Raw genomic sequence first — 27,814 nt, 5'->3', positions numbered from 1 at the left:
GTTTGGCATGGTGTTGCAAACGCCGGCCCCTCGCTCCCAGCTCGGCCGATGCAACGGTGTGCCCAAGATCTGAAGATCTGCACAAACCAATTTCAAGATGCCCGATGCCATCAGCACCCCAGTTGCCATCACTAACCAAGAGCCTTGGCAACTGTTGCTTCCCATGGAGTTTCGCTCGCCCTCCCCCTCAGGCTTCTGGCGTCATGGCCGAGGGACGTAAATCAAAGGGACAATGGATAGAAGGGCACCAGCCCCTCGGCTGGGCAGCTGGCAGAGAAAGGCTCACCTGCCTTCCTTCTTCATCTGCCTGCGGTCAGCAGGAAGACAGGCACCCGGATGCGAGATATTGCCTTTTTAAAGAAATTCCTACTGCTTAAGGGGGGGGGGTCAGTTGGACCCCTTATTGGGGGCTCACCACCCTCCAAAGTCTGCTGCAAATTAGGCGGTGGAGCAGGGCATTGGACAGGGTGATGAGCACAATTGTGTCAGGTTGTGATATTTGGATGGCATGACCAAACCCTCGCAGCAGATGGGAAACAAATATATAGGAAGCAGAGATGATTTCAATTCTCTTCCCGCTCCACTTTTAAACCCGAGGAGACGAGAGATTTATTGCCAAAGATTAGAAAACTGAGTCTTAACAGAGGCCCCAAATCCTCCCTGCGAGTCTTCGGGGTTGTATCGTCCTTTTGTTCTCCTCTCTGTAGATCCCGTTTCTGGCTTTGAAGGTTTTCCTAAACTGCATTCAATTTCAAAGCAGCTTCCTCCAGAACGAGAATCTAAGATTTCTGCTTTACTTTTACAAATGGGTGCGTATGCGTGTGTGTGTGCAAGTGCGAAATGTACCTTTACGGCTCTCACAACCATCCTGAGAGGCGGGCTAGGCTGGAGCACAACACAGCTCATTACAAGAGCAGCCCACCCTCCTTCCTGGCCCGGCCCCAGCTCTGCCAACCCTCCGATAAGAAAGCTGAGCCTTCCTTCCCCCCACAGATGCCTCCTTCGAGCTAGCCTACCTCCAAAGGCTGTTGTGAGGATTTCGGAGGAGAGAACAAGTCTATCCCTTTCCTACCAACGAAGTTGAAGGCCACTTTGCAGATTAAATGACAGCGAGACCCTTTTGAATGCAGAGATCAGACGTCATGGCGACAAGTGGCACGGCCTGCTTACCTGGGCAGCTGCTGCCCGCCTCCTGGCCTGGGAGCAGGTTAAACCCTGGGGAGGACAGGCGACTCCGTGCCTTCGCTCTCCAAACCAAGGGACAGGCTTGGAGGGGCAACTCACCCGCGACTGCCTGCCCTGCGTGGACCCTGCCCTGCAGACCGGCTGCCAGACACCTGCCGGCTCCATGCATATTTGATGGCAGCTATTCTTCCCTGCGGTGGCTGGACAGAAAGAAGTAGGAGGAGGGAACGTCCTTCAGGGGAAGCATTGGCAGAGGGGCAGGACAGGCGCAGGGGTCACCTCAATACCCAGGAGCAGGGACCCACTTCGCTTACTGCACCCCCAAACCACAACGCTCTCAGGGAAAGTTCGGGACTGACCTCACAAGGTCACCGAGAGCCTTCTCAAGGCCAGGGGTAGGCAACCTTGGCTTTTATGACTCCTGGACTTCAACTCCCAGAATTCCTGAGCCAGCATAGCTGGAATTCTGGGAGTTGAAGTCCAAGAGTCATAGAAGAGCCAAGGTTGCCTACCCCAGCTCAAGGGGGATTTGAACTGCCTCTCATCTATTTCCTTTAATGGGCTTTTTAAAATCCTTTTTGATTCATTCACGCAAGCTTCAACGGAAAGCTCTTATTGGGGGGGGGGGGGCGGGAAATGAAAGCCAGTAGTCAAATTAATTAATTAAACACCCAGAAAGCAGCCTACAGTAGAGAAAACGGTTGGCGTTCACTTTCTCATCACCAAAAAAGCTGGAAGCTGAAGAAGTGTTAAGAACTATTTGGGAGTCTTCAACCTTTGTGGGGCCAGGCTGTGGACTGGAGTAAGAAAACACACACACATAACGCGGCCTGGAAAAAGGCAAGGCAAGCTATGGGGAAGTGCCCCACAGACAGGATGGGCTCACTCACAACGTCAGGAGGGCCCCTGAAGGCATAAGCGGTGTTGAGAGCAATCTAAGGAAAGTGCTGCACGAACATTTTGGAAGTTCCAAAGAGACGTGAGGACCATCCTTTATTTCAGCAGCAGGCCAAGGGGGAAGGGGGCTGATGGGTCTGGAGTCCAAGTCTGGGGGTGGGCTATGGGAGCAGCAGATGACCTGGTGAAATGAGGAGGGAGGAAGGGGGAGGACTCATCGATCCAGGCTCCCGTGTGTGGGCAGATCCTTCCTTTATGGATCTCCTGTCCACAGAGAAGAGGTGGCAAGGCTGAGTTCTGAAGGGAGAAAGGTGGGTTCTTGATTCTGGGTCCGACGTCCCACTCCAGAGTCACCAGGTCACAAATCTGAGGCCGCTGATCAGAGGTAGCCAGGCTGCCACCCTCGTTCGGTCTCCCATCGAGTGCTTGAAGGACCCTCAGCGACAGGCTTCATGTAAGCAAGTTTCTCTACTCGGAAGAAAACCCTGGCCGTGTCTCCTTCTAGAACTGGGGAAGAGTGTCCTCCCAGCCCCGCCTCCTTTGACCACGTGGGGCAGTCTAGGTCTTACACATGTCACACTCAAGCTGCACGGAAACTCTGCGGAGGGGAGCGAGGTAGGGGCGATTACTTCTTCACCACCTGGATGACGTCTTCGTGCTCCACCACGTGGCTGAGCCCGACTCGTTGGGGGCTGTACTTGGTGCTGGTCCCCTTGAAAGGCAGAGAGGATGCGGCGTTTCTCAACCGTGGCTGCTTTGGGAGGGGTAGACTACAACTCCCAGAATTCCCCAGTCCATCCCGCGGTTGAGAAACGCTGCCATAAAGTTTAGCTCTAGAGCTGACCCAGCCAAAGTGCACAAGGGGGGAGGGGGGCCGCGTCAGAGGCTCGGATTCTCATCCAAGATGCTGCTGTGACTCAACCAAAGGTGCTTTTTCAAGAGGCAGCTGGGATGAGGAGACGGTTTCGGAATGTTCTCCTGGGAAAAACAGTTCGCTGCCAATAGAAAAGCAGAGCCTCGGCAGTTGAGACGGGATGGAAAGTTTGCCCTTGCTGTGCTGGATTTCCACCTGCAGGGAGCACTAGAGTATCACTGCGCCCCAGACTCTTTCCCTGCATGGCCAAGGCCAGGCCGAATGAAAGACCAGACTCCCCGCTGCTTCAGCAAACACTTACCCACACAAGGGCGTACTTGAATTGGTCAGCTAACGTCCGATGAATTCTGTGACACTGAAAAGAGGAAAACGGTCAGGTAGGGGAGAATGGAGCCCCGTGTAGCCTCGACTCAAAAGCATCCCTCCACACCGAGGTCACACCGGGAGATTCAGGCACCACGAGAGCCGCATTCCCACCACCCCATCCGAGGGCACAGCTTGGCCATCTCCCCTCGGGGCGAGGGGATTTCAACTCGCAGGAGATCCACGACAAGGCCCTTGCTGAGGTTGCTGGAGGTCGAGATCCATCCCTCTGGATCGGGGGGAGTCTGAATGAGATTCCTAACCCTCCAGCCCAGGATCCCGAGAGCTTCCGGGGCTCACCACGTGCTGTACAGAGGCCCCCTTTCGCAGGATGATTGCGTCTGAAAAATCAGGTCTCTCTGCAAAGAAGGAGCATTTTTCGGTGAGGGGAGGAGAGGCTTCTAACCCTCCACCAATACTGGCTTTCCCAACCTCCCCTTAATCCTCAGGTGCGAGCCAGTTTTCTGGGCCGTTCCCAGGGCGTCACTTACGGCCTCTTTTCTTTGTGTAGATGCAGGTGAGAGCCAGATATTCCCACAGCATTTCCAGCAGGCAGTCCAAATTCAGCTTCATGCCACAGCTGGGAAGACACAACCGTCAACAGACGCAGCCATAACTCGTGTTTTGTGCAGGACCTGGGGTTTCCCTTACCTAATCACGACGCTATGGGGCCTCCGAGCCAGGCGGTCCACCTCTTCCATAGATATCTGGTCAATTTTGTTATAAACCTAAATTAAGATACAGAGGAAGTGGCGGGGGGAGAGAAAGATTCACATTGCACCCTGATGTTGATTCCACTCTGATCCCTCACACCTACTTTCTAAAATGTAATTTATTTACGAAATGCATTGGCCCCGAATGTAGCTATCTGAACGCCTGGCAAACGGGAGCTGGAAGGACAAAGAACGTCTCCACTTAATTAGGATTGGGCACCAATTATCCCACCCCGTCTGTTACAAAAGGAAACTTCTCGCACGCCACTCACGTAAAGGCAGGGCATGTACACTCGGTTGCCAACAATCACGTCAATGAATTCATCTGCGGTACAGTCTTCCCTGAACAGAACCTCGGCATTGAAGATTTCTTAGGATGCGAGAGGTAAGGCTCATCACTTTTCGCGGGGCCCACGTTGCTTATGGCCACACGGGCAGGGCACAGCTAGGATTCAACTTCCAGCCAAGCTCGTCCACCTCCTTATCAAGCCCCTCCCCTTAAAATCCTGGGCCTGGGTCTTTGGGGAGGGCCCTAAGGCCACCCCCAGGAGGATCCTGAGAAAGGATACTGTATTCATGAAGGATGAGCTGCACCAGCTTCTCCGAGCACTGAGTCAAGGTCACGGTGGAGTTGAAGGAGATGCCGCCTCCCTTCTTGGGCTGGAGGGAAGGCAGAGGTGCCGTTAGGACAACGCTGGAATGCCCCTCGATGCTAGCTCTCCCCACAGCGCAACCAGCTTCCTGTGTCTCACCTTGAAGTAGATGTTGGGTTTACTTTTGTTCAGCCTGATGCCAACTGTTTCTAGTTCCTTCTCCAGGAGAGATCTGCAGGAGGAATCACAGCACGCACTCAAACCTTTTGGCCTAATCCACGTTTGCAGGAGCATGCCCTGCAGCCTGGCTCCAAACAGCAACCCTTATATTTTGCACATGCGAGCAAAAACAGCGAGGTGACCCCCAACGGCTGAGCTCTCTTCCCACGCCATTCTTCCCCTCAGAGGCCCCTCCCCTCCCTCTGCTGACCTCTGCACTTCTCCCTTGGTGGCTTCCAGCATCATGATGACGACATCTGAGGTCCGGGCCACCGCAATCACTTGGCGTCCTCGGCCCTTCCCTAAAAACACAAAAGAAATGACTCTTGTCGAGAAGCTGACAAAGAAGCAGGGCATAAAAGGCTGGGCTCCTGTTTGTTTTTTTGATCTGGTCAATCCAAACAGAATCCCTTCTCTGAAAGTTGACATAACCATTGCTTTCCCCTACGACAGCCCAAGGGCAGCTTTCCTCCCTCCCCATCTGACAGGCCTCAATTATTTTTTATTTTGTTTGTATCCTGCCTTTATTATTTTGGCAAATAACCCAAGGCGGCAAACATATCCAGAACAATACACCTTCCTCCTCCTATTTTCCCAACAACTACAACCCTGTGAGTTATTTAGTAGTTAAAAAGCAGAAGGAAATTCCAACCTTGAGCAGCTCCTTCAATGATCCCAGGAAGATCTAGAAGCTGGATATTGGCTCCTTTGTACTGCACATAAATGAAGAAAAATCAGAAAAGGCAATCCACCACTAAGCATCTCACATGAATCTGAGTGCTGATTTAATTAGCAGCACAGCCACCTATGAGCTTCACTTTCATAGAAATACCAATACCTACATTGGCTTAATTGCTACCCGAGGCAAAAGGGAGTCCATGAGAAGTGCCTTTACCTCTATGACTCCAGGAATGCAGGTCAACGTCGTGAATTCATAAGAAGCTGCTTCGCTAGCTGTGGAAGTCATTAAACTCAGAAACGTGGACTAAAAGAGAAGGCAAAGATTCAGAAAGCAGAACTTATTTTCAACGCCACGCCCGAAGAGTCCTCCTTCTCTGCTCAGCACTGACCTTACCCACAGAAGGGAAACCGATCAGCGCCACCCGGGCGTCCCCCGACTTCATCACATCGAAGCCTTCCCCTTTGGCCGCAGCTGATTTGGAAGGCTCTAGAAGCTGAGCTCTGTACTTGGCGAGCTTGGCCTTCAGCAGACCCAGGTGGTACTCCGTGGCTGGGGGGGGAAACGGAGAAAGAACAGGTGACAAAGGAGCCAATGTGGGGGAGGGAAGAGACTCGGGGCAATCTGTTTCATTTCAGTCACTGGGAGTTCCTTGGGCAGCTGCTATAATAAATCTAAAGCATCAGAATGCTGTAGTAACACTTCTTTGTTCGTTTTTCTTTCTACACTCGGTAAATATAATCCCAGGCGGTCCTTTTCTGCTCCTCTTCCGATTTTCCGCACATGCAACATGCAAGCTGTGCCAGCCATCTGCTCCCACACTTGTGGACCGGCAGGGTGGGGATGATGGCAGTCCATTGCTTCTTGGAGGCTGGCAAGAAGAGGAAGAGGTGGCAGAGGAGGAAGAGGAGAAGGCAAACTGGCCCAAAGGGAATCCTGGGGGTTTCAATGGCTTTGCTACGTTCTGGAGGGATGCATCCGCTCCTACTGGAGGCACCGGTCGTTTATTATTGTTACTGTTACTATTAAATCTATTTGCCGCCTGCCTCACCACGGGCTACTCTAGGGGGACCACAACCATAAAAAAAATGAAGAAACAAAAAGGAAGTTTAAACAAAGCGAAAGTAAAACAAACAGAACAATAAAACAGAGAAAGAAAGAAAACAGTTCATTTATGCAGCCGCTTACTGTATTTAGAAAGCGCATGAAACAACATAAATGGACACACCCGTACACATAGACGCAGACACACACACACATATACAAATACACACACGTACACTACATATATACGTGCACACCCATATAAACAAGTCAGATTTTGGGGAAAAAAACCTCCTTTAATTTTATTTTGCGTTCAATGGCAACCACCCCACCCCCACTGAAGTAGCCCAGCCGGCGGGATTCCTCCCTGCAAGCGGCCAAGCGGGGGCGTCTCCCGAGGCCTGCAGACCCCCCTCAGGCCTCCCTCCAGCAGGGGAGGCGCCCCTGCCCGGCCCCGCCTCACCCTTGTTCTTCTGGGTCCGGGCGATCTCCTTCTCGATCTCCGCGATCTTCTCCAGGATCCCCATCGTGGCGACTCGGGCGGACCGCGATTAGGGACGGGCTGCCCCGGAAGTAGTTCCCGGGCAGGTCCGTCTCGCCGAGCCCTCCGCCCGGCAACCCGGACAGGCGACGTTTCGTTCCGCCCCTGTCGGGGAGACCTGGAACAGCAGGGCAGGCGGCGCAAAAGCCAAAACGATTGTATGAAGCTTTTTTTCCTTTGCTTTGGTTTGTTTAATGGTTACTACAAACCATGAAATAAGCCAGGGCTGCCCAATCTTGGCAGCTACAAGACTGGTGGGCTTCAACCCCCAGAACTGGTCAGCGGGCAAAAATTTAACATATGTTATTTAACACATATATAAAAAATATTACTTAACCCATATATTGAAATATTTATTAAATCCGTACACAGCTCATGTACACGTGAGCTATGTACACATTTCAATAATAGGAAAGAATCAGCCCAAGTCTCTTCCCCTCCCCCATCCTATCCCCATTCCCATGACTTAAGTGCTACTTCTGTCCTCTTTTCATTTCTGACATACTTGCTTCTGAACATCTGCTTCTCCCTGGATGTCTACAACCCCAAGGACAAATGAAGAAGCTTCTTTAGCTGATGGGGGCAGGGCTAAGGCCATCAGAGCTGCAAATGGCTATTGGCTAAGGTTGGCCAGTGCAACAGTACTACAAAACCCACATTGCAAGTATTACAAAGCCCACCCTACGCGGCTCTTCCACCTCAAAGGAGAGTCAAGAGGCTCCTTGGCAAAGGGCAGAGGGCGAAACAGAGCCCTATAATATCACAGTGACCGGGCCAAACACAAAACATACTTTTAAACTGCTGATCTTATTTCAGTCATCCAGATATCCAGTATGCAAAGCAGCCATCATGCCGTCTTGTAAGAAAGGGATGGAAGAGAGAGTTTTCCTCCTTATTTTCAGAAATTAGAAGTGCCTTTGACTAATGTTTGAAGTAACAAAGTAGGAATGTGAAATTTTGACAAGCACCAAAGGAACATCATGGAGCTGGCCCAATTATTCATATGGCCAGACATCCAGGACTTGGTTCCCCCCCCCAAAAAAAGTTCCTACCGAGTAGCATCTACCCTGCCACAGATGGAAATACTGATGTTCTACAAGCTTCTCTGCCCAGGGAAAACAATTAGAATGGTCCACATGGTTCTGGGCCTTTTGGGAAGTATCAACTTGCTTAAGAATTGTGAGCCTAATTCAGCTGGGCAACCTGTGACACAGGGATAAAATAAAGAAAAGAGCACACATGGATACTTTTTAAATACACATTCTTTTATTTGGGACACTGATAACTCTGGAAGAAAAAAAACCCAGTTTCTTTTCTGCAATTCATCTATAAATACTCTTTAATACTCTGATTAAGTTTATAAAATCCTTTCTATACATTTTGGAAGATCCCATCCTTGAAGTCCTCTTTGACAAGCTTTGTCTGCTTTTCTCAATTAAACCCAGAGGCAACAAGCTCTTCAGTTTAATGGAGATGGAGAGAATTAAAGACAAGCCTTTGGGGGCGGGGGGGGGGGGGGGGAAGGCTATTTTCAAAAGTTGCTTCCTGCACACCAACTTAATTCCCACTTATTTCACCTCAAGCGCAAGCATCTGTTAGTGCACCAAACCAGGGTTCTATGCCAAGAGCGAGCACAGCCCAAGAAGGAGCAGCAACCAAGGGTTTGCCCTACAAAGCGTGGACAGGACCAGCCTCACTTTCACTTTCTTCCTGTATGTTACAGGGGAGGTGCCTGCCCCCCCCCCCAATTTCTCAATTTTTCCCTGTCCAGCCCTTTCAAGGTCACTTCTACCATAAAAGTTTAATTCTTTAAGTTTCGCTGTTCACCCTCACTGGCTGGAGTGGCTCTGGAATAACTCAGCCTGAAGGAAGCATCCTCTTCCCCTGGCAACTTCAACACCCCCCCCTGCGCCAAAGGTTATAGGAAAGTTGTAACTCGCACCTGGGACAGGTTGGTGTGATGCCTATCCAGCTACAGGCACAACTACCTCTCCACAAGAGGCTGTGTTTGCCCAGAAGCAGAGTGGGAGAAGCAGAAGGGAGGGAGTTGTGATTTTTAAGAGAAGAAAGAGGCTTTGGGAACTTTGTAGGATGCTCTTCTTTTGTGGCTGGGTGTGAATATATCGCATGCAGGCTAAATGGGCTTTCTGCCTGACTGATTAGGCTCTGCAAACGCATTAGCAACTCAGTTTACACCAGGGGGTGTCCAATCCTGGCAACTTTAAGACCAGGGGACTTCAACTCCCAGAATTCCCCAGCCAGCCACGGGTCTGAGACTCGCCAAGGATGGACACTTTTGCTTTACACTGTGGCTAAGGGAAGCAAAGAGCCCACCTTAAAATGCACAGCTACCTTGTGCCAAAGGATACAGGTATGGGGTAGGCTGGTGGTTATTCTTTTAAACAGTCTATATCTCAACAAGCCAAATTCCAATTTTATTTTTTTTAAAAAAGTAGGGTTCTGCAACCAACATGTCTTATCTTCTTCTGCATCGTTTATTCCAGTGTGGCTCGCTATCAGGAAGAACAAAGAGCCAGAGAAGACTGCTGCCCCCACCTACCACTTCCAAGTCCTTTTTTTCCAGAGACCTCTTTCACAAGCGACAACACTTTTTGACCCCATCATTCAAGGCAGCTAAAACCGGGAAGCAAATTCCATACATCAAGAGCGCACCCTATCATTTTTATTCCCTCCCCAAGACTGTGACGCACGCACACACACACACACACACACACACACACAGTGCTGGAGAAGGAAATTCTTCCGCCCAATTACCGCTACCACGAGCACTTCTGATCCTGCCACACAGGAAGGCCGAGCCTCAAAGAGAACGCAACCACAACCTGTAATCTTTGGCCACTGGGGACGTTCCGTCCCTGTCCATTGCCAGACACTGCAAAGTCCAAGGCACCTGCAGGAGGGCAGGAGGCATATTCTAGGCGTTTTGAAGCAAGCAAACAAGCAAGCAAGCGAGGAGGACAGCATGCCCGGTTCACAAGCTGCGTCACGTTCCAGTTCTGAAAACTCAAGTGGCAGAGCGGTTCCCACCCACCCCCATCAACGATGCGGAGAAGCAGGTTGCAGAAGCCTCTCGAGGCCCTAGGAAACAGGACAGCTGCTTTTATACTACCACAACATGCATGAAGTTTGGCGCAGAGGCCTTAAGTCACTGAACATTTTAAGGTCTCAGGAGACCAGTTTATTCGGGGAGGGGAGGAAGGTTTGACAAAGTCTGAGCGAACATCAATCGTTTTCTGCAGGGTAAACCCGGCGTGCACGTCAGAAGCGCAATTTGCACACCACCACCAAGCGCTTCCTTCGTGAGGAGTAGGTGGCAACACTGTGAGATAATTACAGAGAGCTCATCACCATCAATGTGAGCTCGCACTCATTTTCACCAGGAGGAATTTTTTTTTTTAAAAAAGCAGCCATTGTAAAATATCATGAAGAATAATTTGTGCACGTTACCACACAAGTCTTTGAGCCAGCGGTGAGGAAGTGGGCCATAAAAACACCTCACTTTAAAGAAGTCCTTAAACATTTTCCATTTAATGTTGCAAATTCTGCATCAGCATAACTAGCTTTCCCGCCACTGCAGGTTGCTTTAAGCTCGGGCTGCTGGGACTGGCTAGCAAGAAAGTTTAGCCTTGTAAACCGGCAGGAGCAGATTGCTCCTCCCACCCCAGCCAGGCCCCGCTTCCTTCGACCAACTGCTTCCTTAGCAAACGCTGCAGTCGTGGGCCAGACACACCAACCTCAAGTAGTGCTTAGACCAGACAGGCCCACCCCCCACGTTCTGGAGGAACCCCTACACAGAGCCAAGGAGGAAGCAACATAAGCAGGAAGCAACTTATGTTCTCTTCTATTCCAAGGAGATCTGGGGAGACGTGGACATTTCCTCCCCCCAAAAGGAGCAGAGGGAAAGGATTGTCAGCGATCCCGAGAGGCGAGCTTTGCAAGAAAAGGGCATTGAACGGTAGCCTTGAGGCCAGGCTACGGAATCAGGTTGGCCACGCAGCTGGAAGAAGGATCAGGCTCCGGCAGTCCCGTGGATTCCCCTTCGTGCTTTCAGACCGGTCCAGATGCCTGCAAGAGGGGAGCCTGGTGTCTTCTGTCCTGAGACATCCCCGTTGTCTGAATAGAAGATGCGCTCTCGCACTCGCCTCCTCCTCTCTCCCCACCCCCCGGCCTCACTGGCCATCTCTTGGTGAAGCTCTTGGCATCCCTGTCACCGGAATTCGTAAATGGGCGCGCTGTACTCAGGGACGTGAGTCAGATTCAGAGATTGATACCTGGGGGAAGCAAGGAAAACAGGCTGAGCAGAACAAACTGGGCTGATTCTGCAGCATGGTAGCAGGTTTCCAAGGCTGTAATGACAGCATCAGAGAGTCCTGGTGGCGCAGTGGTCAGAATGCAGTATTGCAGGCTAACTCTGCCCACTGCCAAGAGCTCGATCCTGACCGGCTCAAGGTGGTTGTTGTTGTTGTTGTTGTTGTTGTTATTATCAAGGTGGTTGTTGTTGTTGTTGTTATTATCAAGGTGGTTGTTGTTGTTGTTGTTGTTGTTATTATTATTATTATTATTATTATTATTATTTAAACTTATATACCGCCCTTCTCCCGTAGGACCCAGGGCGGTTCACAAGGCGACTAAAACAATATAACAATACAAATTATCCTTAATTAAAATCTAAAACCCTTAACTCTAATTAAAAACCCAATTGCAATAGGTTAAAAATTAAAAGTTCTCAGTCCTGCCCGGAAAGCTTAAAGAGCCAGGTCTTCAGATCCCGGCGGAACGAACGAAAATCTGGGGCAGTCCTGAGCTCTACAGGTAACTGGTTCCGAAGGGCAGGTGCGCCCACAGAGAAGGCCCTCCCCCTGGGTGTCGCCCTCCGGCAATACTTTGCCGGCGGCACCCTGAGAAGGCCCTCCCTGTGGGAGCGCACAGGACGAAGGGAACTTGATGCCGGCAGCAGGTGTTCCCTCAGATATCCCGGACCCAAGCCATTTAGGGCTTTATAGGTCATCACCAGCACCTTGAGTCTCACCCGGAGGGCAACCGGGAGCCAATGCAGCTCGCGGAGTAGAGGTGTTACACGGGAGTATCGGGAAACGCCCATCACAACTCGCGCGGCCGCATTCTGCACCAGTTGAAGCCTCCGAGTGCTCCTCAAGGGCAGCCCCATGTAGAGAGCGTTACAGTAGGTTGACTCAGCCTTCCATCCTTCCCAGGTTGGTAAAATGAGGACCCAGATTGTAGGGGGAAACACGCTGACTCTGTAAACCACTCAGGGTGGTAAAGCATTGTAAAGCAGTATATAAGCGTCAGTGCTGTTGCTATCAGATTTTGGGCCCAGATGGCCCTCAGCAGCAAACTATTGGCCTCGGCCCTGATGTGATCTGGACTCGTCAGGTGGACAAAATAAGTTCATTTGTATCTCAATACATTAGTCTCCCAAGCACAGCAAACACACAGGATGGTGTCAGTACAACCTGGTCTTGGGCGAGGAAGGGTTCAATCTCCTCTTACCATTCTGAACTCCTGTGATAGTAATAGCCCTCTATACATGCTGCAGACTTCTGAAAGCATATGTAATAAAACCCAGCGAAGGATGCCCCACTGATGTCTTTAATGGTGTGATCTGGGACGAGGAATTGCTCCTGCACAAAAATGAAAGAAAGAAAGACAGGGAAAGCTACAAGTGTGATTTTTTTTTAACCTAAAAGGTGATCTTTTAAGGGAATTAACGTTCTTTCGTGTACTATTATACATGAAATAAACATGCTGAACCAAATCTCAGTTTGGAGCAGTGTTTCTCAACCTTGCCAATTTTAAGATGTGTGGACTTTAAGTCCCAGAATTCCCCAGCTAGCATGAGAAACTCCCAGTTTGGGGAGTTGAAATCTTGAAGTCGCTAAGGCTGAGAGAAACAGATTGCTGGGAGGAGCAAATAAAAGTAATTTTACTTTTCTCAGATTAAGGGGAAGGGATTTAAATCCAAGTTTAGCCCCTTACCACCCAGAGGCCTCATAAGGCACCCTGTGGAACTGTGCTCAAACGACTTACTTTCCACCTCATGAAGACAAAGTCGTCATTCTTCAGATCCTCATAATCAAAATCATCAGAGTTAAACGTTTTTGCGAACTGGTAAAATGCTGGGAACTTCCCCTAGGAGAAAAGGGGAGACACATCACTGATGCCCTTGACAGTCCTGGGCTGACTGAAGAGCACACACATTCCAAAGCAAATATTATCCCAGGTTCTCACTGAGTTGGGACACCGTGCAGCAAACACCCAAGAAATGCTCCTTCTTCCCCAAAGTCAAACACCCAAGAAATGCTCCTTCTTCCCCAAAGTGTGACCTTGCATGGAAAGCTAGCAAGTCAGGGCGAAATCTCCACGAATCCTATTTCTACAACACCACCTGTGTAAAATAGCTCTTGTAACTGTCAGTCCCTACCCATAGGCAGGCGGACCCAGGCTAGTGAAATCAAAGGCAAGGGGCTCACCCAATGTTTACGATCCACATCTTCGTCTGCGTCCCATTTCCGGGTTAAAAATGGATGCTTTTTACTGATTATTTCTCCTTCAAAGAAAGTCGTAAGTGTTGGATACTCCTGTGAGTAAAGGAGTGAAGTGGGGTCATGATGAACATACAGAAGAAATCCAGGATTATTTTTCCCCTCTACTTTCCTAAATGTGCGTGGTCATTGAAGAACGCCTCCAGAATGACCCAGTCTGCTCCAGACACATACCTCAGTAAGGCCTTTAATCTTCAAATATCCACAGAGATAGGAGTTATCCATGTCAACATGCTGGAAAACAAAAGGAAAACCATCCAAAGATCAGGGCCTAAGGCTGGAACAAACAGATAAAACAATCTCAAGAGAATCTTCCTCTGCAACTGAGAAACAAGCAAGATGCCCTGAGCTTCAATTAAAACGGGACTAAAACAGAGTTAACGCATTTTTGCTACATTCTCTGAACTTTCATCCTTTTGAAAAAGGCAATGTTTCAAGAAGCTACCACAGCACTGAAAACAGCCTTGTTCTCTCAATTCCTGAACCACATTTTGACCACCGACACCATTCATCAAGACAGTTCAGGAAAAGAGCCGGCACCCTTGTGTGCTTTCCACGTTCTTCCGTCTAGCCTGCAACTCTCCTCGTCTTGAGCTTCCTCATCCTCATTCCAAGTGCCAGCCCTTTCTGTCAAAGACAAAAGCCCCCCATCAGATTCCTCTGTGCCTTTTCTATCCTCCTTGGCTCAAGCAGTTACAGGCCTCAACCTTTCCACGCATCAAGCTGGTCTTGAAAGCAAAGCCCCCAGGTTTACCCATCTGCTTTATCTGCTTCGAAAGAACTCGCAAGAACGGTTTGGAAAAGAAAATGCAGCTTCAACCCTCTCTTTCATGTCAAAAGTCTCTTTCACAGGGTCACCTGGAAAGAATTTTGCCAGGTTGACAAATATAGCCCAGGAAGCAAAAGCAGAATAATGACCAGCGGATGCTATTCGGGGCTCCTGACCTTTACGACTAAGGCATCGCTTTGACTGTGCTTTGAGAGGGTAAGTCAGATTACAAAGGAAACAATGCAGGTCTGGTTCTAAAAATTGCCTGGATGTTGGATGGAAGTTGTCCAAGAACACATGAGTCTTTGGAGACATAGCCCATGGGTGGCCTGGGCATAAGAAAACGGACTCTGCTGGACTGACCAGAGTTCTCTGCAAGCTAACATTTTATTTCCAAGATCGGGCAGCCAGAAGACCATGGTTTGCTCCTTTGGGGTCTGACAGCTGGGACCAAGACCCTCGTGCAAATAGGTTCCCAAGGCATCAGCTGGAGATATCGCATCCAAAGAGAACTCTGAAATTACTAGCAAACCTATTCTACTGACATAAAGGCGCACTGAAGGCTACAACATCTCCCAAATACCAGCCCTGACAGCAGCAGATCTAAAGCTCTGAAAAATCTAAAGCTGGTCAAACGCCTTCCTTCCCCAAAACGTGGGCTCACCTACTGAGCCCCAAATGCTCAATTCAGTGCTAAGCAAGGACGAAACAACCGGCCTCCTGAAACTCAAGCCTTCTCCAGCTCTCAGTGGGATGCCTGGCAATGCTTATTTATTTACTTTTATTTCATGGACAGGATTTACACAGCCCCACCAATTCTCCATGCAAAAATCTTAGGGAGCTCACAGCAATCCCCCCAAACGACAAGGATCAAAAGCCCACCAGCATCCTTTATCTCCTCTCCTGCTGCCAGAGCGATCATCGCCAAGGCTCAGCCTCCACCCCAGCCTGGGGGAAGAGCCAGGTCTTGGGGGCTCTCCAGGAGCCCTGGGCTGCTCCAAAGGGCTGGGGGGGCACTGAGCAGGGGCGCCTCCAAGGCCCCATCAGGGAGGGAGCCACCCCATCTAAGCCAGAATGGGGGGCCCTCCTCTCTCCCCCCCTTCTGCACCTGCCAGTTTGGCAGGAGGACTTAACCTGGATTCCTGTGTGTGTGTGTGTGGGGGGGGTCCCAGGGTCTTCCCTCCGGGCTTCGCTCACGCCCTGCAGCCCCCAACCCCGGGGGTCTTTGCAGCCCACCGTTCTTGCAAATCCCCGCAAAACTGGGCGGAGGGGGAGATGCCAGGAGCGGGCGAGGGGCTTGTCTTGGAAGGGGACCGTCTAACCCTCCTCGCCCCCCTTCCTCGGGGGGGGGAGTCCGCGTCCACGGAGCCCCTTCGCCCCTCTCCCCGAAAGGGAGAAGGACCCATTAGCGGGGATGGGGGGGGAGAAGAAGCCCCTCGTCTTCGCCACCCGCTCCTCTTCCTCCCGGGACTACGAAGCGCATCCTCCTCGGCCCAGGGGGAAGGCCGCAGGCGCCGCCGCCGGGGAGGATGGGTCCTGTGCTCCGGCTCACCTGCACGACCACCTCCACCTCGTAGGCGTTGCCCTTGGAGCGCTGCTGCCCGCGGAACTTGGCGCCGCTGTAGAGGCGGCTGGTGCTGACGCCGGGCTGCGCCGTGTTGATGGGCGGCGGCGGCTCCAGGCGGGCGGCGGCTCCCGGGGCCGGCTCCGGCGGGCAGCGGCAGGAGCTCCGCACCGGCATCTCGGCCGGGTCGCCCGGCGCCAGCGCGACGCGGGCGGGCGGGCCTCGCTCGTCCTCCGTCCCCCGGTCCCCGGCCGGCCTGCCCGCCTCCCTCCCTGCCCGCCCGCAGCCCGGACGCCGACCGCTGCGCCTCGGCTCCGGCCCGCTCCCCTCGCCGCCGCCGATTGGCTGCCCGCCGGGCCACGCCGCGCCCCGATTGGCCGGCGCGGGTCACGTGCGCGGCGGGAGGGGACGCCGCTTCCGCGGGGGACACGGCGCGGCGGAGGGGACAAATCGCGTTTGTGACGCCAATTGGCCGCGCGGCCACCTCTGACCCCGGCAAGATGGCGGCGCCCGGAGGGGCGGGACGGTTACCTCTGGGGAGGAGGAGAGCCGATTGAGAGAAGCCGCCGTGGGAGTCGCCTTCTTTCCCGGAGGGTCTCGCGGGCGCCTCCGGAGGTCCTCTCTCCGGCATGTGGCGAGGGAGCCTCGGGCGGCTGCTTGGCAAGGGGTCCCTGGCGCCGGCTCGCCCCGCCACCCGCCCGGAGGCTTCCCCCGCGGCCTGCAGGCGGCCTTACGCGGCCCAGGCAGGTGAGGCGGGGATTGTACGCCCTGTGGCCACTGTGACTTTATACCCTTTATTCCGGAAAGCTGGCTTTAGATTTACTCGCGTTTTTTAAAGAGTCGCTTTTGTCCTTTATTTGGGTAATCTGACTTTTACGGTACAATACGGTACCGTCTGATGCAGAGTCTTTTACATCGGGGTGAAAACATGGACATTTAATGGTCTTTTTAAAAAACAAATTAATGCGGTTTGATTTAGACGATTTTTATTTAAATGGTGCCTAATTATGCTTCAATTTATTTGGACGATGTCAATTAGGTATGTAGATTAACTATTTGTGTATTTCTGTCTTGCAGAAAGAAAACGATTTTACCAAAATGTTAGCATCTCCCAGGGAGAAAGTAAGGACAATTTTACATTGTTATATTTGTTTATTTGGACCCATTTATGCTATTGGAAGATGCTCTAGACTAGAGGAATAAAGGAGCTTTGTGGCCAAACAGGAAAATGAATCTATATCTTGCTCTATATTTTCTAAAATCCCACTTGTGTCTGTGTGGTCAGCTGGAAATCCATGTTCATTCAGTGCAGGATATTACACTGTTAGAAACAAACAAGACCACCAAAGTTTTAGGTAGTTCTCTAGAGTTTCATAGTTATGAAAACTTTTGTTAATATGTCACTCATTGTCAAAGCGTAAATATTTATATCTGATGTGGGCTTCTCAGCCCCCAGAATGCTCTTTTCAACCAATCTTGGAAGGTCCTCTAATGGCAAAGCTTGCCATCCTCATCCTTGCCCCTTTACCAAGTGGGCAGGAATAGGGTAAATGTTCATCTTTTGAAGCTGAAGTAGAACAAAATAAAAGCAAGTTACAGCATGGCGATATTTACTGCCATGGTCTCGTCTTTCTCTTCAGGTGGCTTTGAAATCAACTTGGACAGCCGGAAGCTGAAAACTCCCCAAGCTAAGCTCTTCACGGTGCCCAGTGAACCCCTGGCTTTGGCTGTGGCAACTGAGTGGGATGCCCAGCAGGACACTATCAAGTTCTATGCTATGCACCTGGTGCGTGAAAGGAAGGGGCCAGCCGAGCAAATGGAGATTTGGAACCACAGTCAGTTGGGTCTCTTTGAATAAAATAGAGCCAGGATTACTGAAACTACAGTTATGTTAGGAGAAAGCAGGCTGTATTTACAAAAGCTGATTTGGTAAATGATTTAGGTAATGATGAACTGTTTTCTACAGTCACCATGTTAAAAAACAACAACAGTAAAAACAAAGAACTTGTAACATTAGGGAACCCCCCCCCCCCCCAAAAAAAAGAAAGCCCAATTTTGTGTATTTTCTGTTTACAAGGAAACTGTTTATCCTTTTGGCAAAGACAAATATGTAAATTATGAAAACTTGGTAGACCAAATTTAACGAAAATTCTGGATCTGTATTAAAATCATGTGTAAGATGCAAATTGGCACAGCCAGTGACGGAACATTTGCACAGGAAATTTGGTGCTTTTTGTTCAGATATGTAGATTCTAATAGCTTAAGAGTCTGAGGTCTGGATCGCTAATTAATCGGCAATTAAGCTGACTTTGTAATAATGCCGCTTGGGGTGTGTGTGTGAAAGCCCTAATAAGCAGGCATATACATAGAATGAAGGCTACTGCTAAGCTTGTAAGCCGCCCTGAGTCTTCAGAGAAGGGCGGGATATAAATGGAATTAAAAAAACAACAACTGCTTTCTGTTTTTTAGACCAGCTTGTGCAACACAGCTTTGGATAACCCATCGCAGCGAAGCAAAGATCAGCTCATCCAGGCAGCTCTGAAGTTCTTGGAGACAGATACTATCTGGTAGGTGTTCATTTTGGCTTCTAGTTTATATTTAAGATTGGAGATTTGAAGACTTCCATGTGGCATAAGGTTTAGGTCATCCAAGAAGAGCTATGGGTAATTGGGCCAGTCATCTCACAGGGATGTTGTTTATGAGAGACAACAGAGGAAGGTTTCCATGTAAACTGTCTTGGATATCTGGAGGAAAAGTGACCCAATAAAAAATAAAATTTTCGAACTAGGCAATAAGGAAAAGAAACATTTGTACAATTTGAGCAGTGTAGCTATGTCCATGTGGCAGGACTACGGTATGTTTTTCTTTGGAATAAGAGAAGATTAACAATTTGAGATATTGAGATGTAGGAGTGAGTCAGGCTTAACTGTATTTTTTTTTAAAAAAAAAAACTTTCCTGGATTTTTAGCTACCGGGTGGAGGAGCCACCAGCCTTGGTAGAACTGCAGAAGAATGAATGGGACCCAGTAATTGAGTGGGCTGAGAAAAAGTAAGTATAAGCAGTGATTCAGTGCCAAAGTAATTGGATTCTGACTGTTTCCTCCTTGCTTGGAGACTGATGTATTGAAACTCTGTTCCATCTCCAGATACGATGTTGTGATTGGCTCTTCAACAAGCATAATGGGCTTTACCCTTCCACAAAGCACAAAGGACACCTTCATTAGCCACCTCGCTTCATATAACAGTTGGGCCCTTCAAGGTACATTGCATAACATCCTCGGATCTGGTGGATTTCAAACTGCATTGGATTAAAACATTCTTCATGCCTTTCTACGTGGTGGTGGTGCTGATTGAGAAGGGGCAATTAATGGACCTTTCCCTTTTTAAATTGAATTTTTTAGCCAACTGTTCTCACCTTGAAGCATAAAAGAACATACTTTATAAGAAAGTGACAATTGTTCTTCTTTTATTAACACATTAAACTAGTTTGTTATTAAACAATATTTTCCTCACCAGGCATAGAATACATGATCACACAACTGAAGTCTCTGATTCTTTCAATGAGCCTAGTTGACAAACATTTAACAGTTGAACAAGCTGTCCTTCTATCTCGGCTGGAAGAGGAATATCAGGTAAATCTGACAATATGACAAGTTTCATACATTCCTATAAGTGGATTCAGACACTGCTCAACAGTATTGTGGCTGTTTCGTTTTGGCTCATCTGTAGTGGAAACCTCTTGTTTTCTAAGCTGTGGCTTATGGCTTTGTCTCCTGTGTGAATCGGGGGTTATTCCTGGCATCGTAGCTGAGGATACTGTGTCTTGCTTTGATCAGTAAACAGAGCCATTATTGGATCTAAATGGAGGTCAGGAACATCCAAACTGAACAGGGCTTTAGTTAAGGAATATCCCTTAGGATGTAAGTAAACTGTCCCTCTTCCTGGAAAAATCAGCCAGACATCTTGAACCTGCTTCGAGACGTTTGGTTGATTTTTCCAGGAAGAGGAACAGTTTACTTATGGTTACGTATGGTTAGCCCCGAGTCCTGCAGTGGAAAGCAAGGGCTGCAGTTTTGTTTGTTTTTATCTCCGTTGCTCTAGATTCAGCACTGGGGGAACGTGGAGTGGGCCCATGACTACGACAGGTATGACTTGCTGGCCCGCACAGCTGCTGCCACCCTTTTTGTCCACCTCTGCTTAGAAAACTCCACCGTCAAGCACAAGCTGCTTCAGCACTGAGGAGCTGGGGATACCAAAGAAGGAGACGCGGCAGTCCAGATGAGCCTGAAGAAGATTCAGATGGAATGGATGATGGAGAGGAGCTGGGAGCATGGCTGGGCCACAGAGTTGGAGATGGGACTCGTCTTTCCCATTCCCTTGGAGGCTGATTCTCCCTGGAAGATTTTGGGAGGGCTTCCCATCCATCTCACCTGGGCTGGCCATTTTGATGTTTCCCAGGTTCTGCATTTTGACTGGCAGGTAGACGGATTTCAAGAGCAGTGTGTTGGAATGCTCTGTGAGCCTGCCAAAATGGATAGAAGGCCACCTGCTGTGTCCCGGAGGACATGTAGCTAGAGGTGGTTAGAGGTGAGAATATATTACAGCAATTGAGCACCTCTATTAAGATTGAAGACATTCTAGCTAGGAGATCCAACATGCCACCGATATCCCCCTTGGTGACCGTAAAGATCCTACTCTCTCCCTCCCCCCAATTAAATTTAAAAGGGATCATATGGCAAACCAACGTGCCAGGATCCACTGCCACCTTTATTTTAAAGAACCGTCTCTTGATTCCAAATTAGTTCTATAAACTTTATTAGAAAATAAAAAAAAACATTGACTACAAGTGAGTACTTTGTTTGGAAGTATGCTTTGAAGACAGACAAAAATAACCTGATACATTTTGTTCTTTTTAAAAGAAAATATATCCATTTATCCATTTTGATCGTTAAACATTTTGGGGGATTAAAGAGTCTCTGCAGTGGGATACGTTCTTTGTATTCAATGGATTAGATTCAACCAGAAGGAGACGGCCAGGCAGGTTCACTGCTAGTCGCAGGATCTAAATCCAGAAATGGAGTTTGCACACTTCAGGACTGACAGCAGCTACTGCTCCAGGATGTCCAAGTTATCCAGCTCACTACGGACATGATCAATATAGTGACTGAGTTCTAGCACACGGCTTCGGTTTCGGTGAATTTCATCCGTGTGAACCTTCAGGGATTGAAAAACGAAGATGGGAAACCTGAAGAAGCTTCAATTCTTATTCATGATGTCTCTTTTGGTTTCTTAAGGTTAGCTAGAACATTTCTGCTGGTTTTTCCTTTCATGGCCAGCTCCACTGAGGGCCACTAAGCATTCTAGAAGTTCTCCCTTTCTCATGAACGGCTTTGTCTTGAGGAAAAGCTAACGCAAGGGATTTACACTTACCTTTTCAATCAGATTATAAACCCGATTGTTAGCTTTGGTGATGATTTCATCTTCTCGGTTGTCAATCTTCAGCAGGTGAATATCGTGGGAGGCGTTGACCGCATTGACAATGGTGTCTTTGTCGACAAAGAGCTGGAAGCAAAGCCATTGAGAAAAGGTCCTGAGGAGCCGCTGATGGGGCTGTATGTGGTGTCTAATGGCTGATCCAGAACAAGAGCATTCCGCCTCTCTTGGTCCCAGGGGAGTTAGGGGAGGGGTAGGAGAAGCTTACCATGCGGACATCATCCGGCATTTCCTCATCGTACTCGCTCTTCACTATCTTTTCCAGCGTGTTGATGGCTATTTCTAAGAGCTTCTCATGATGGTGGTTTTCAAGATCTCGGCATTGTGCCATCGTGCATCGGAAGGTTAAGAAAAACAGGGCAGCCTTGCTCACTTCAGAGAACCGAGAAAAGCTTTGTTTTATGGTGACAAGAAGCACATCCGAAACAAATCAAGGCAGGCCTGTGCATCTCTGGGCGACATACAATACATGAAACAGCTTGAAGCATTTTTTACCTCAATTATGACACCTGCCCACTCAGCAGCACTCAAAAGGATATAATCCTTGCTCGTTCTCTATAAAAATCGAGACAAGATCGGCGATGTTCCTTTCAAAATCTTTTATAACTTCCTTGGGGGAGAAAAAAAGACAGATGAATTTGAACCAAAGGAACTCCAAGACTTCACATTCCAGTTGGCTTACAAACTACATTTCCCCTGGTTTGCTGGCATTGCTAGATGTGAAAAGTGGGGAATGATAGGTATGGCATAAGAGCAGTGGTGGTGCAGTGGTTAGAATGCAGTATTGCAGGCTAATTCTGCTGACTGCTAGCAGTTCAATCCTGACTGGCTCAAGGTTGTGTTAGCCTTCTGTCCTTCCGAGGTCAGTAAAATGAAGACCCAGATGGTTGGGGGTGATGTGCTGACCCTGTAAACTGCTTAGAGAGGGCTGTAAAGTACTGTGAAGCAGTATATAAGTCTGGGTGCTATTGATATAAGGCCATGATCATTTGCTGTTGTGCTTAAGAATATAAGAAATGCTTAGCAGTCTTGCTTGCTCAGCAGGGTTGGAATGGAAACTGACCAGTTTTCCGTACTGTAGATCCGTACTGTAGATCTACCGACCACATTTAGTAGATCCCAACAGTCTTCAAGGGAGATCTCCCCCCAAAACGTACATGGCCTTACCTCCAGCTGGTCAACCAGCTGCATCTCCAGAGACATCAGTGTTTCATATAGCTTGGTGATTTCATCGTTGTACTCCACCAGCTTTAACTCGGCCATCTTGGAGTCACTGAGGTTCTGAATTTCATCGATCATCTACTTGTGGAATATGATACAGAAAATATTTTCCTTATGTCCCTATTCCTCCGTTAACAGGAAGGAAAGAGATTCTGGCAAGGGAGCTACCTTACCCCTTGGTGCTTCTTCTCAAACTCGTGAATGATGCTGGTGCCCTGATCTTGGTTGTCTTTCAGGGCTTCATTGAGGCACTCGTAGAAAATTGCAATCTCTTCCTCTCGCCTTTTGTGCTGCTGCAGGCCGTATTCAAAGAGCGTCCGACAAATCTCTACAAATTTACTCTTGTAGGTGTGGTTGGAATCAAAGAAGCAAAAATTATTATATTTTTTTTTTTAAAAAAAGGCTGCTTCATGGCATATCCAAGGCTGATTTCCTGCTGGGGTTGAAGTGGGAACCGGAGCTCCTGCCTCGAAGGCATGAATCTGAACTGGTTCTCTGGGAACGATCATAAACACCGGAGCAATTTCCCATGCTAGGTTTCTGGACTTCCCTGGGAAAAGTTGGGGGGGGGGGTTCGTAGATCAGAGAGAACCGTGCAAAGCAGATTTTGGGGGAGCTTGTTGGATTTGAAATACATAGAGAATATAAAGTCAGCCTGGAACCCTCCTGACATCATTCACTTTCCGCAGATCCCAACTGAGGAAAACCGGTCTGGAGCATGGAACCAGGAGACAGTGTTTTGCTTTAGTTGCCCCAGACTTTTAACACAAATTTTGAAATTCCTTCCCCTCAACATAGCTGGGTTTGCTTTTTGTTGTTGTTTAAAGTGTGACACTAGTCCTCATGACACCAGAGGACTCCCTCAGATCATATTTTCAAAACGCAACCCTCATTCTGTACGAAAGCAGGAAGGATATGTCTCTAACAGTCCTGTAACGCCAGGAAGGTACATCAGCTTAGAAGCTTCAGGATCTTCTGCATACATGCTGTCGAAGAGATACGGTCCATCCAGATACTCCACGTAGGCAGACTTGAGAGAGAAACAACAAAAGTTAGTGGAAGGCTGCAAGGCTGTCTCTGTGTTAGGAGTCCTCAGGGGCAAAACAACTATGAAAAGAAGCAGACGACACACAAATGACCACATACAAATCGCATGGGAAGTTTACACCTTGCGGTAAACTCACACCTTACACTAAAGTATGGTATGGGGGATTTGAGTTTAGCACAGCAGGATGTGCTGATCTGTAAATTAGGATTTGGGACTTAACCAGGATCACCCAGCTTGGCGTGTGAATCCAGCTGTGCCATTCCCCTGGAGACTTTTCAGGTTTTATACTTCAGCATAGGGAACTGCATTCCAGGGCTACGCAAATGGCCCATGGATGATTTTTCCTTTCAGACATCGAAACAGACGCCTGCTGCTGATTCCGTTTCTAACTCAGCGATTTTTAAGGTCTCATTAAAACTTGGGCAGGCGGAAGGCATCTGGCAGCTTCTCCCCAGAGTCCCCGTGGCCCAGAGCCGCTGAGAGCGCAACATACCTTGTGGTATTCCACCTCCTTTTCCCTGGCCTCCCACTCCTTCTGCTTGGCCAAGGCCAGCGTTTCCCCGTGCCTCATCTCCTCTATGGCGTACTGGTACTTCATCACGGCCATCTCTCGCTGGCAGGAAGGAGAGATTGGAAGGACGCTCAGCTGAGGTCACGCAAGCAGAATCTCCCCGAGGGAGTGGAGGGTGGGGTCTTGCCATCGCATCGGTTTACAATGAGGAATGGCTCTCGAGATTCTTACCATGTTTTCCTCCACCAGCCTGAAATCCAGGTACACGAGATTGGGCAGGTAAGCCGCAATGAACATGGCGTACGCTTCATTGTCACACACTGGGTTCCCAGTGAGGTTGAGTGTGCGCAGATTTTTGAATTTCCTGAGATAGATCATCTGTGGTAGATGGACAAAAAGGCCCAGGTCATCAAGAAGCTTGTATCTGATCAATAGAAATACTGTAATATTCACAAAAGACAAAAGAAGAGAAGTATGGATTTTGGGTTCAGGAAGCTTCTGTTAAGAAAATTTAGTACTGTATAGTGCTTGGGCCTGGAGGAATTTTATTCTCAGATTTTAATATTTCCAATACAAGTTCAACATTTTTTTAAAAAATATTGAGATCCACAATACATTATATTTCTAAGTGGGTCAACCCAGAGACATGCTGTAAAGTGCTTTCCACCCTTCGTATTTATTTACCATTAAATAAATCCTAATTATTAAGGTCATCTATGGTAGCTTCCTTAGCCGTGATTCATTATCTAGCCACCGATGTGTCATTGTCCCCGTATATCACCTTACCATAAAGGGGAAATCAGAAGAGCAGCAGCATGAACTAAAATATGTATTCTGAATTCAAAACTGACTAAATACCCAAGAAATGGGTGCCAAAGATTTATACATGCTTCGTAATCAAAACCTTACATTTTCCAGGTTGCTGATAGTATTATTTCCTATAGAAAAGACCTGGAGTTCTTTTAGCGTATCCAGATTCTCAATCTTGGAGATCCTGTTATTGTACAAACTAAGGTCCTGCAACTTAACCAACGCGTCTAAGCCTTCGATGAGTTCGATATTGTTGAAGGACAAATCTGTGGGAACAGGTTTGGAAAGTGTGAGTCCCACAAAGAAGCCATCAAACTCCTCCCAGATAAGACTTGTAAACCCACACAGTCATTTGTACAGACAGATGTTAACAGCTCCTGAGAGAACAGCAAAAGCTGCCGAGAATCTGTTGAATGGGGCTGGGTACAGATCCAGTAAATAAGCAAATGAAATCACTGTTATCAGCCTTTCTCACATCAGGTGTCCCCCCAATGTGGATATCATCTGATCAGAAAGATAAAATAAGGGCCTACTGCACTAATCTCAATTCTACGTAACAGGAAAGAGCAAAAAGCGTAGTCCTAGAGAAATAAAGCATATTATCTATTCAGGTCAAGATGGACCTAGCAGGGCAGGGCAGGGCAAGGCAAGCAGCCAAGAAGTAGCAAAGATTTTGTTTGCTCTGGCATTTGACACAATTTCAGATGGCCTTATTGACATGTAGAAACATCAGCTATGAAAGATACATATGCAGGATTGCACTTGCAGATTTATCTGATGTGGTTCTCCTTACCTTACCTAGCCAAACCAGATTAACCAGAGAGTCCAGTGCTTCTATCTTTTCAATAATATTATTGTCGAGCTGCAATTTTGTGAGGTTGACAAACTCCCAAAGATTGTCGATCTTCAGGATATCTGAGACCACATGAGAAAGAAAAGAACCACTTAGTTCAGGATGGCTCAAATATAGTCAATACACTAGCAGTATCAGGGTAGATACTAACCAAGACAAGTCACAGTCCTGAAAGTCAAACTCTCAGACTTCCATAGTATCTAATTGTCTAAAAGACCCAGTCTTGCCATATTATTACAGCAGGTCAACATTGCACAACATTCACAAAGAACTGGGCAGATTCTTACCCAGGAAATAACTGCAAAACAATGAAGCACGGAGAGCATCTCAACATATCTGCAAAACAAACAACCTCAGAGAGCATCCCAACACATCTGGAGGCCAACCGATTACAGAAGGGAGGAGTAGAAAGAGAAGGGGGAAAGGTGTTATCAACAGACTAATTATGGACCGTCCAGTCAGTGTCAACTCTTTGCAATCACATGGATAGGCTTTCTCTGTATCCAGCCTGGTCTTTCAGGCCTTCCAATACCAACCAAACTGTAGCTTAATTTAATTTAATTTATTGAGATTTCTATGGTGGAGTTAGCAAAATTACTTCCCAAATTATGCCCAACTATTCCAATCCTTTTCAGAAACCTTAAATATGCACAGTGAACCACTAGATGTTCCTGTGGCAACTCGTAAACCATCAAAGCTTTGTAGTGGAAAGCAGGCAGGGCCTTTTTTATTTAAAACAGATGCTCTCCTTGGGGCTCTGGCCCTTACTTCTAAAATCCAGTTGCAAAGCTTTGACCTCCTTGAAATTGATGCCTTCCTTCTTGGCCAGCTGGCCGGCGTCGTCCTGAGGGCCCTGCTCCTCCACCGCTTTCTGCAGCATCTCTTCGTTGATCACATTGGGCTCAATGCTGTCGTAGAAGCGACTCATGTTCGAGAGGCAGCCAGGCTGAGGTTAACCGGGTTCCGTCGCTGGCCCTGAAAGGCAAGGAAAAATGACTCCCAGAGACCCAGCCGGTCTTGCCAAGTCTCAGGGGCCCCTCGGTGCGCCCATGCAACATACAGGTAGTCCTTGACTTGCAACAGTCCTCGTTTAGTGACCACTCAAAGTTACAATGTCCGCTGGAAAAAAAGTGACTTAGGACTGTTTTTCACACTTAACGACCCATTGCAGCATCCCCAGGGTCACTGGGGGAAGCCAGATTCTTTTAACAACCGTGTTACTAAGTTAACGCCTGCAGTGATTGGCTTAACAGCTGTAGCAAGGAAAAATGGGGCAAAGCTCATTTAACAACTGTCTCGCTTACCAATGGAAATTTGGGGCTCAATTGTGGTCGTAAGTCGGGGACTTCTGCAGCTGCCCTAGTTGCTAGTCTTCTCTAGGTGGCTCAAGACCTACCTGGCACGAGGCCTGGTTCCTTGCCGGGACAGCCTCCCCCTGCGTGGGCTGTTTACCCCGCGCTCGGATCGGCGCCCGGCTGCTCCGGGGACCCTCAGGCCTCGTTGCTTACGAAGCCGCGTCCGTTGCTAGGGAAGGTCACGTGACCTCTTGTGGAGCCCGCCGCCTTTCTTCTCGCGTCTCAGCTGCTAGCAGGCGAGTTCGATCCGCGTTCGCTTTGCCGGACGTCTGTCAGAGCTGACGCACCAATGAAAAGCCACATAAACAGCCTTTCCCTCTCGGGATTGGTTGTGAAAGCCACACGGCTTGTGAATTACCTGCGAATGCTACCCAATAGTCTCTGGGCTAACGCTGCATCGTTCTCCAATCGCGAAGCGGGGAAGGCGGAGCCCTCTCCCTTCCCGCCTCGTCGTCTTCTCTCAGACGCTGCCCGCTTTCAAGTCGAGTCCCCTGGCCT

The 27,814-nt window shown here is 48.7% G+C and overlaps 4 protein-coding genes across 7 annotated transcripts; 1 reads left to right on the top strand and 3 right to left on the bottom strand.

The window, feature by feature from the left end:
- Positions 1 to 2,161: 2,161 nt before the first annotated feature.
- DRG2 (developmentally regulated GTP binding protein 2) lies at positions 2,162 to 7,160 on the bottom strand. Of its 3 annotated transcripts, XR_014493656.1 has the most exons (14): positions 7,031 to 7,160; positions 5,915 to 6,075; positions 5,740 to 5,829; positions 5,497 to 5,557; positions 5,056 to 5,146; positions 4,785 to 4,857; positions 4,602 to 4,692; positions 4,305 to 4,402; positions 3,971 to 4,047; positions 3,811 to 3,899; positions 3,620 to 3,678; positions 3,258 to 3,311; positions 2,652 to 2,794; positions 2,162 to 2,550 (listed from the first exon to the last, which is right to left on the bottom strand). XR_014493656.1 is itself a non-coding variant. In XM_083372542.1 (13 exons), exons 1-13 carry the CDS (start codon positions 7,092 to 7,094, stop codon positions 2,708 to 2,710), a joined length of 1,095 nt encoding a protein of 364 aa, XP_083228668.1. In that variant the 5' UTR covers positions 7,095 to 7,160; the 3' UTR covers positions 2,162 to 2,707. The 3 variants fall into 3 exon arrangements, 2 of the variants coding, with proteins under 2 accessions (XP_083228668.1, XP_083228669.1); XM_083372542.1 differs by having other exon boundaries at positions 2,162 to 2,794; XM_083372543.1 differs by having other exon boundaries at positions 2,162 to 2,794; positions 3,258 to 3,303.
- Positions 7,161 to 8,613: 1,453 nt separating this feature from the next.
- On the bottom strand, positions 8,614 to 16,337 carry GID4 (GID complex subunit 4 homolog). Its single transcript, XM_083372497.1, has 6 exons — positions 16,014 to 16,337; positions 13,867 to 13,926; positions 13,621 to 13,728; positions 13,178 to 13,279; positions 12,641 to 12,771; positions 8,614 to 11,400 (listed from the first exon to the last, which is right to left on the bottom strand). Exons 1-6 carry the CDS (start codon positions 16,200 to 16,202, stop codon positions 11,337 to 11,339), a joined length of 654 nt encoding a protein of 217 aa, XP_083228623.1. The 5' UTR covers positions 16,203 to 16,337; the 3' UTR covers positions 8,614 to 11,336.
- A 197-nt stretch (positions 16,338 to 16,534) lies between these two features.
- ATPAF2 (ATP synthase mitochondrial F1 complex assembly factor 2) lies at positions 16,535 to 20,868 on the top strand. 2 transcript variants are annotated; one of them, XM_083372977.1, is made up of 8 exons: positions 16,535 to 16,772; positions 17,103 to 17,147; positions 17,666 to 17,811; positions 18,495 to 18,592; positions 18,994 to 19,074; positions 19,172 to 19,284; positions 19,542 to 19,657; positions 20,227 to 20,868. In XM_083372977.1, exons 1-8 carry the CDS (start codon positions 16,655 to 16,657, stop codon positions 20,305 to 20,307), a joined length of 798 nt encoding a protein of 265 aa, XP_083229103.1. In that variant the 5' UTR covers positions 16,535 to 16,654; the 3' UTR covers positions 20,308 to 20,868. The 2 variants fall into 2 exon arrangements, with proteins under 2 accessions (XP_083229103.1, XP_083229102.1); XM_083372976.1 differs by having other exon boundaries at positions 20,127 to 20,866.
- Positions 20,869 to 21,049: 181 nt separating this feature from the next.
- DRC3 (dynein regulatory complex subunit 3) lies at positions 21,050 to 27,567 on the bottom strand. Its single transcript, XM_083372979.1, has 13 exons — positions 27,266 to 27,567; positions 26,730 to 26,936; positions 25,907 to 26,023; positions 25,208 to 25,374; positions 24,530 to 24,676; positions 24,281 to 24,400; positions 23,640 to 23,769; positions 22,913 to 23,067; positions 22,686 to 22,817; positions 22,058 to 22,128; positions 21,727 to 21,850; positions 21,456 to 21,587; positions 21,050 to 21,239 (listed from the first exon to the last, which is right to left on the bottom strand). Exons 2-13 carry the CDS (start codon positions 26,887 to 26,889, stop codon positions 21,132 to 21,134), a joined length of 1,563 nt encoding a protein of 520 aa, XP_083229105.1. The 5' UTR covers positions 26,890 to 26,936; positions 27,266 to 27,567; the 3' UTR covers positions 21,050 to 21,131.
- Between the last annotated feature and the right edge of the window lie 247 nt (positions 27,568 to 27,814).

The sequence above is a fragment of the Vipera ursinii genome, assembly GCF_947247035.1.
Source record: "Vipera ursinii genome assembly, chromosome: 13".
In the NCBI taxonomy this organism is placed as follows: domain Eukaryota; kingdom Metazoa; phylum Chordata; class Lepidosauria; order Squamata; family Viperidae; genus Vipera; species Vipera ursinii.
The sequence above is the reverse complement of the archived record's forward strand: the minus strand, read 5'-3'. Positions and strand labels throughout refer to the sequence as shown.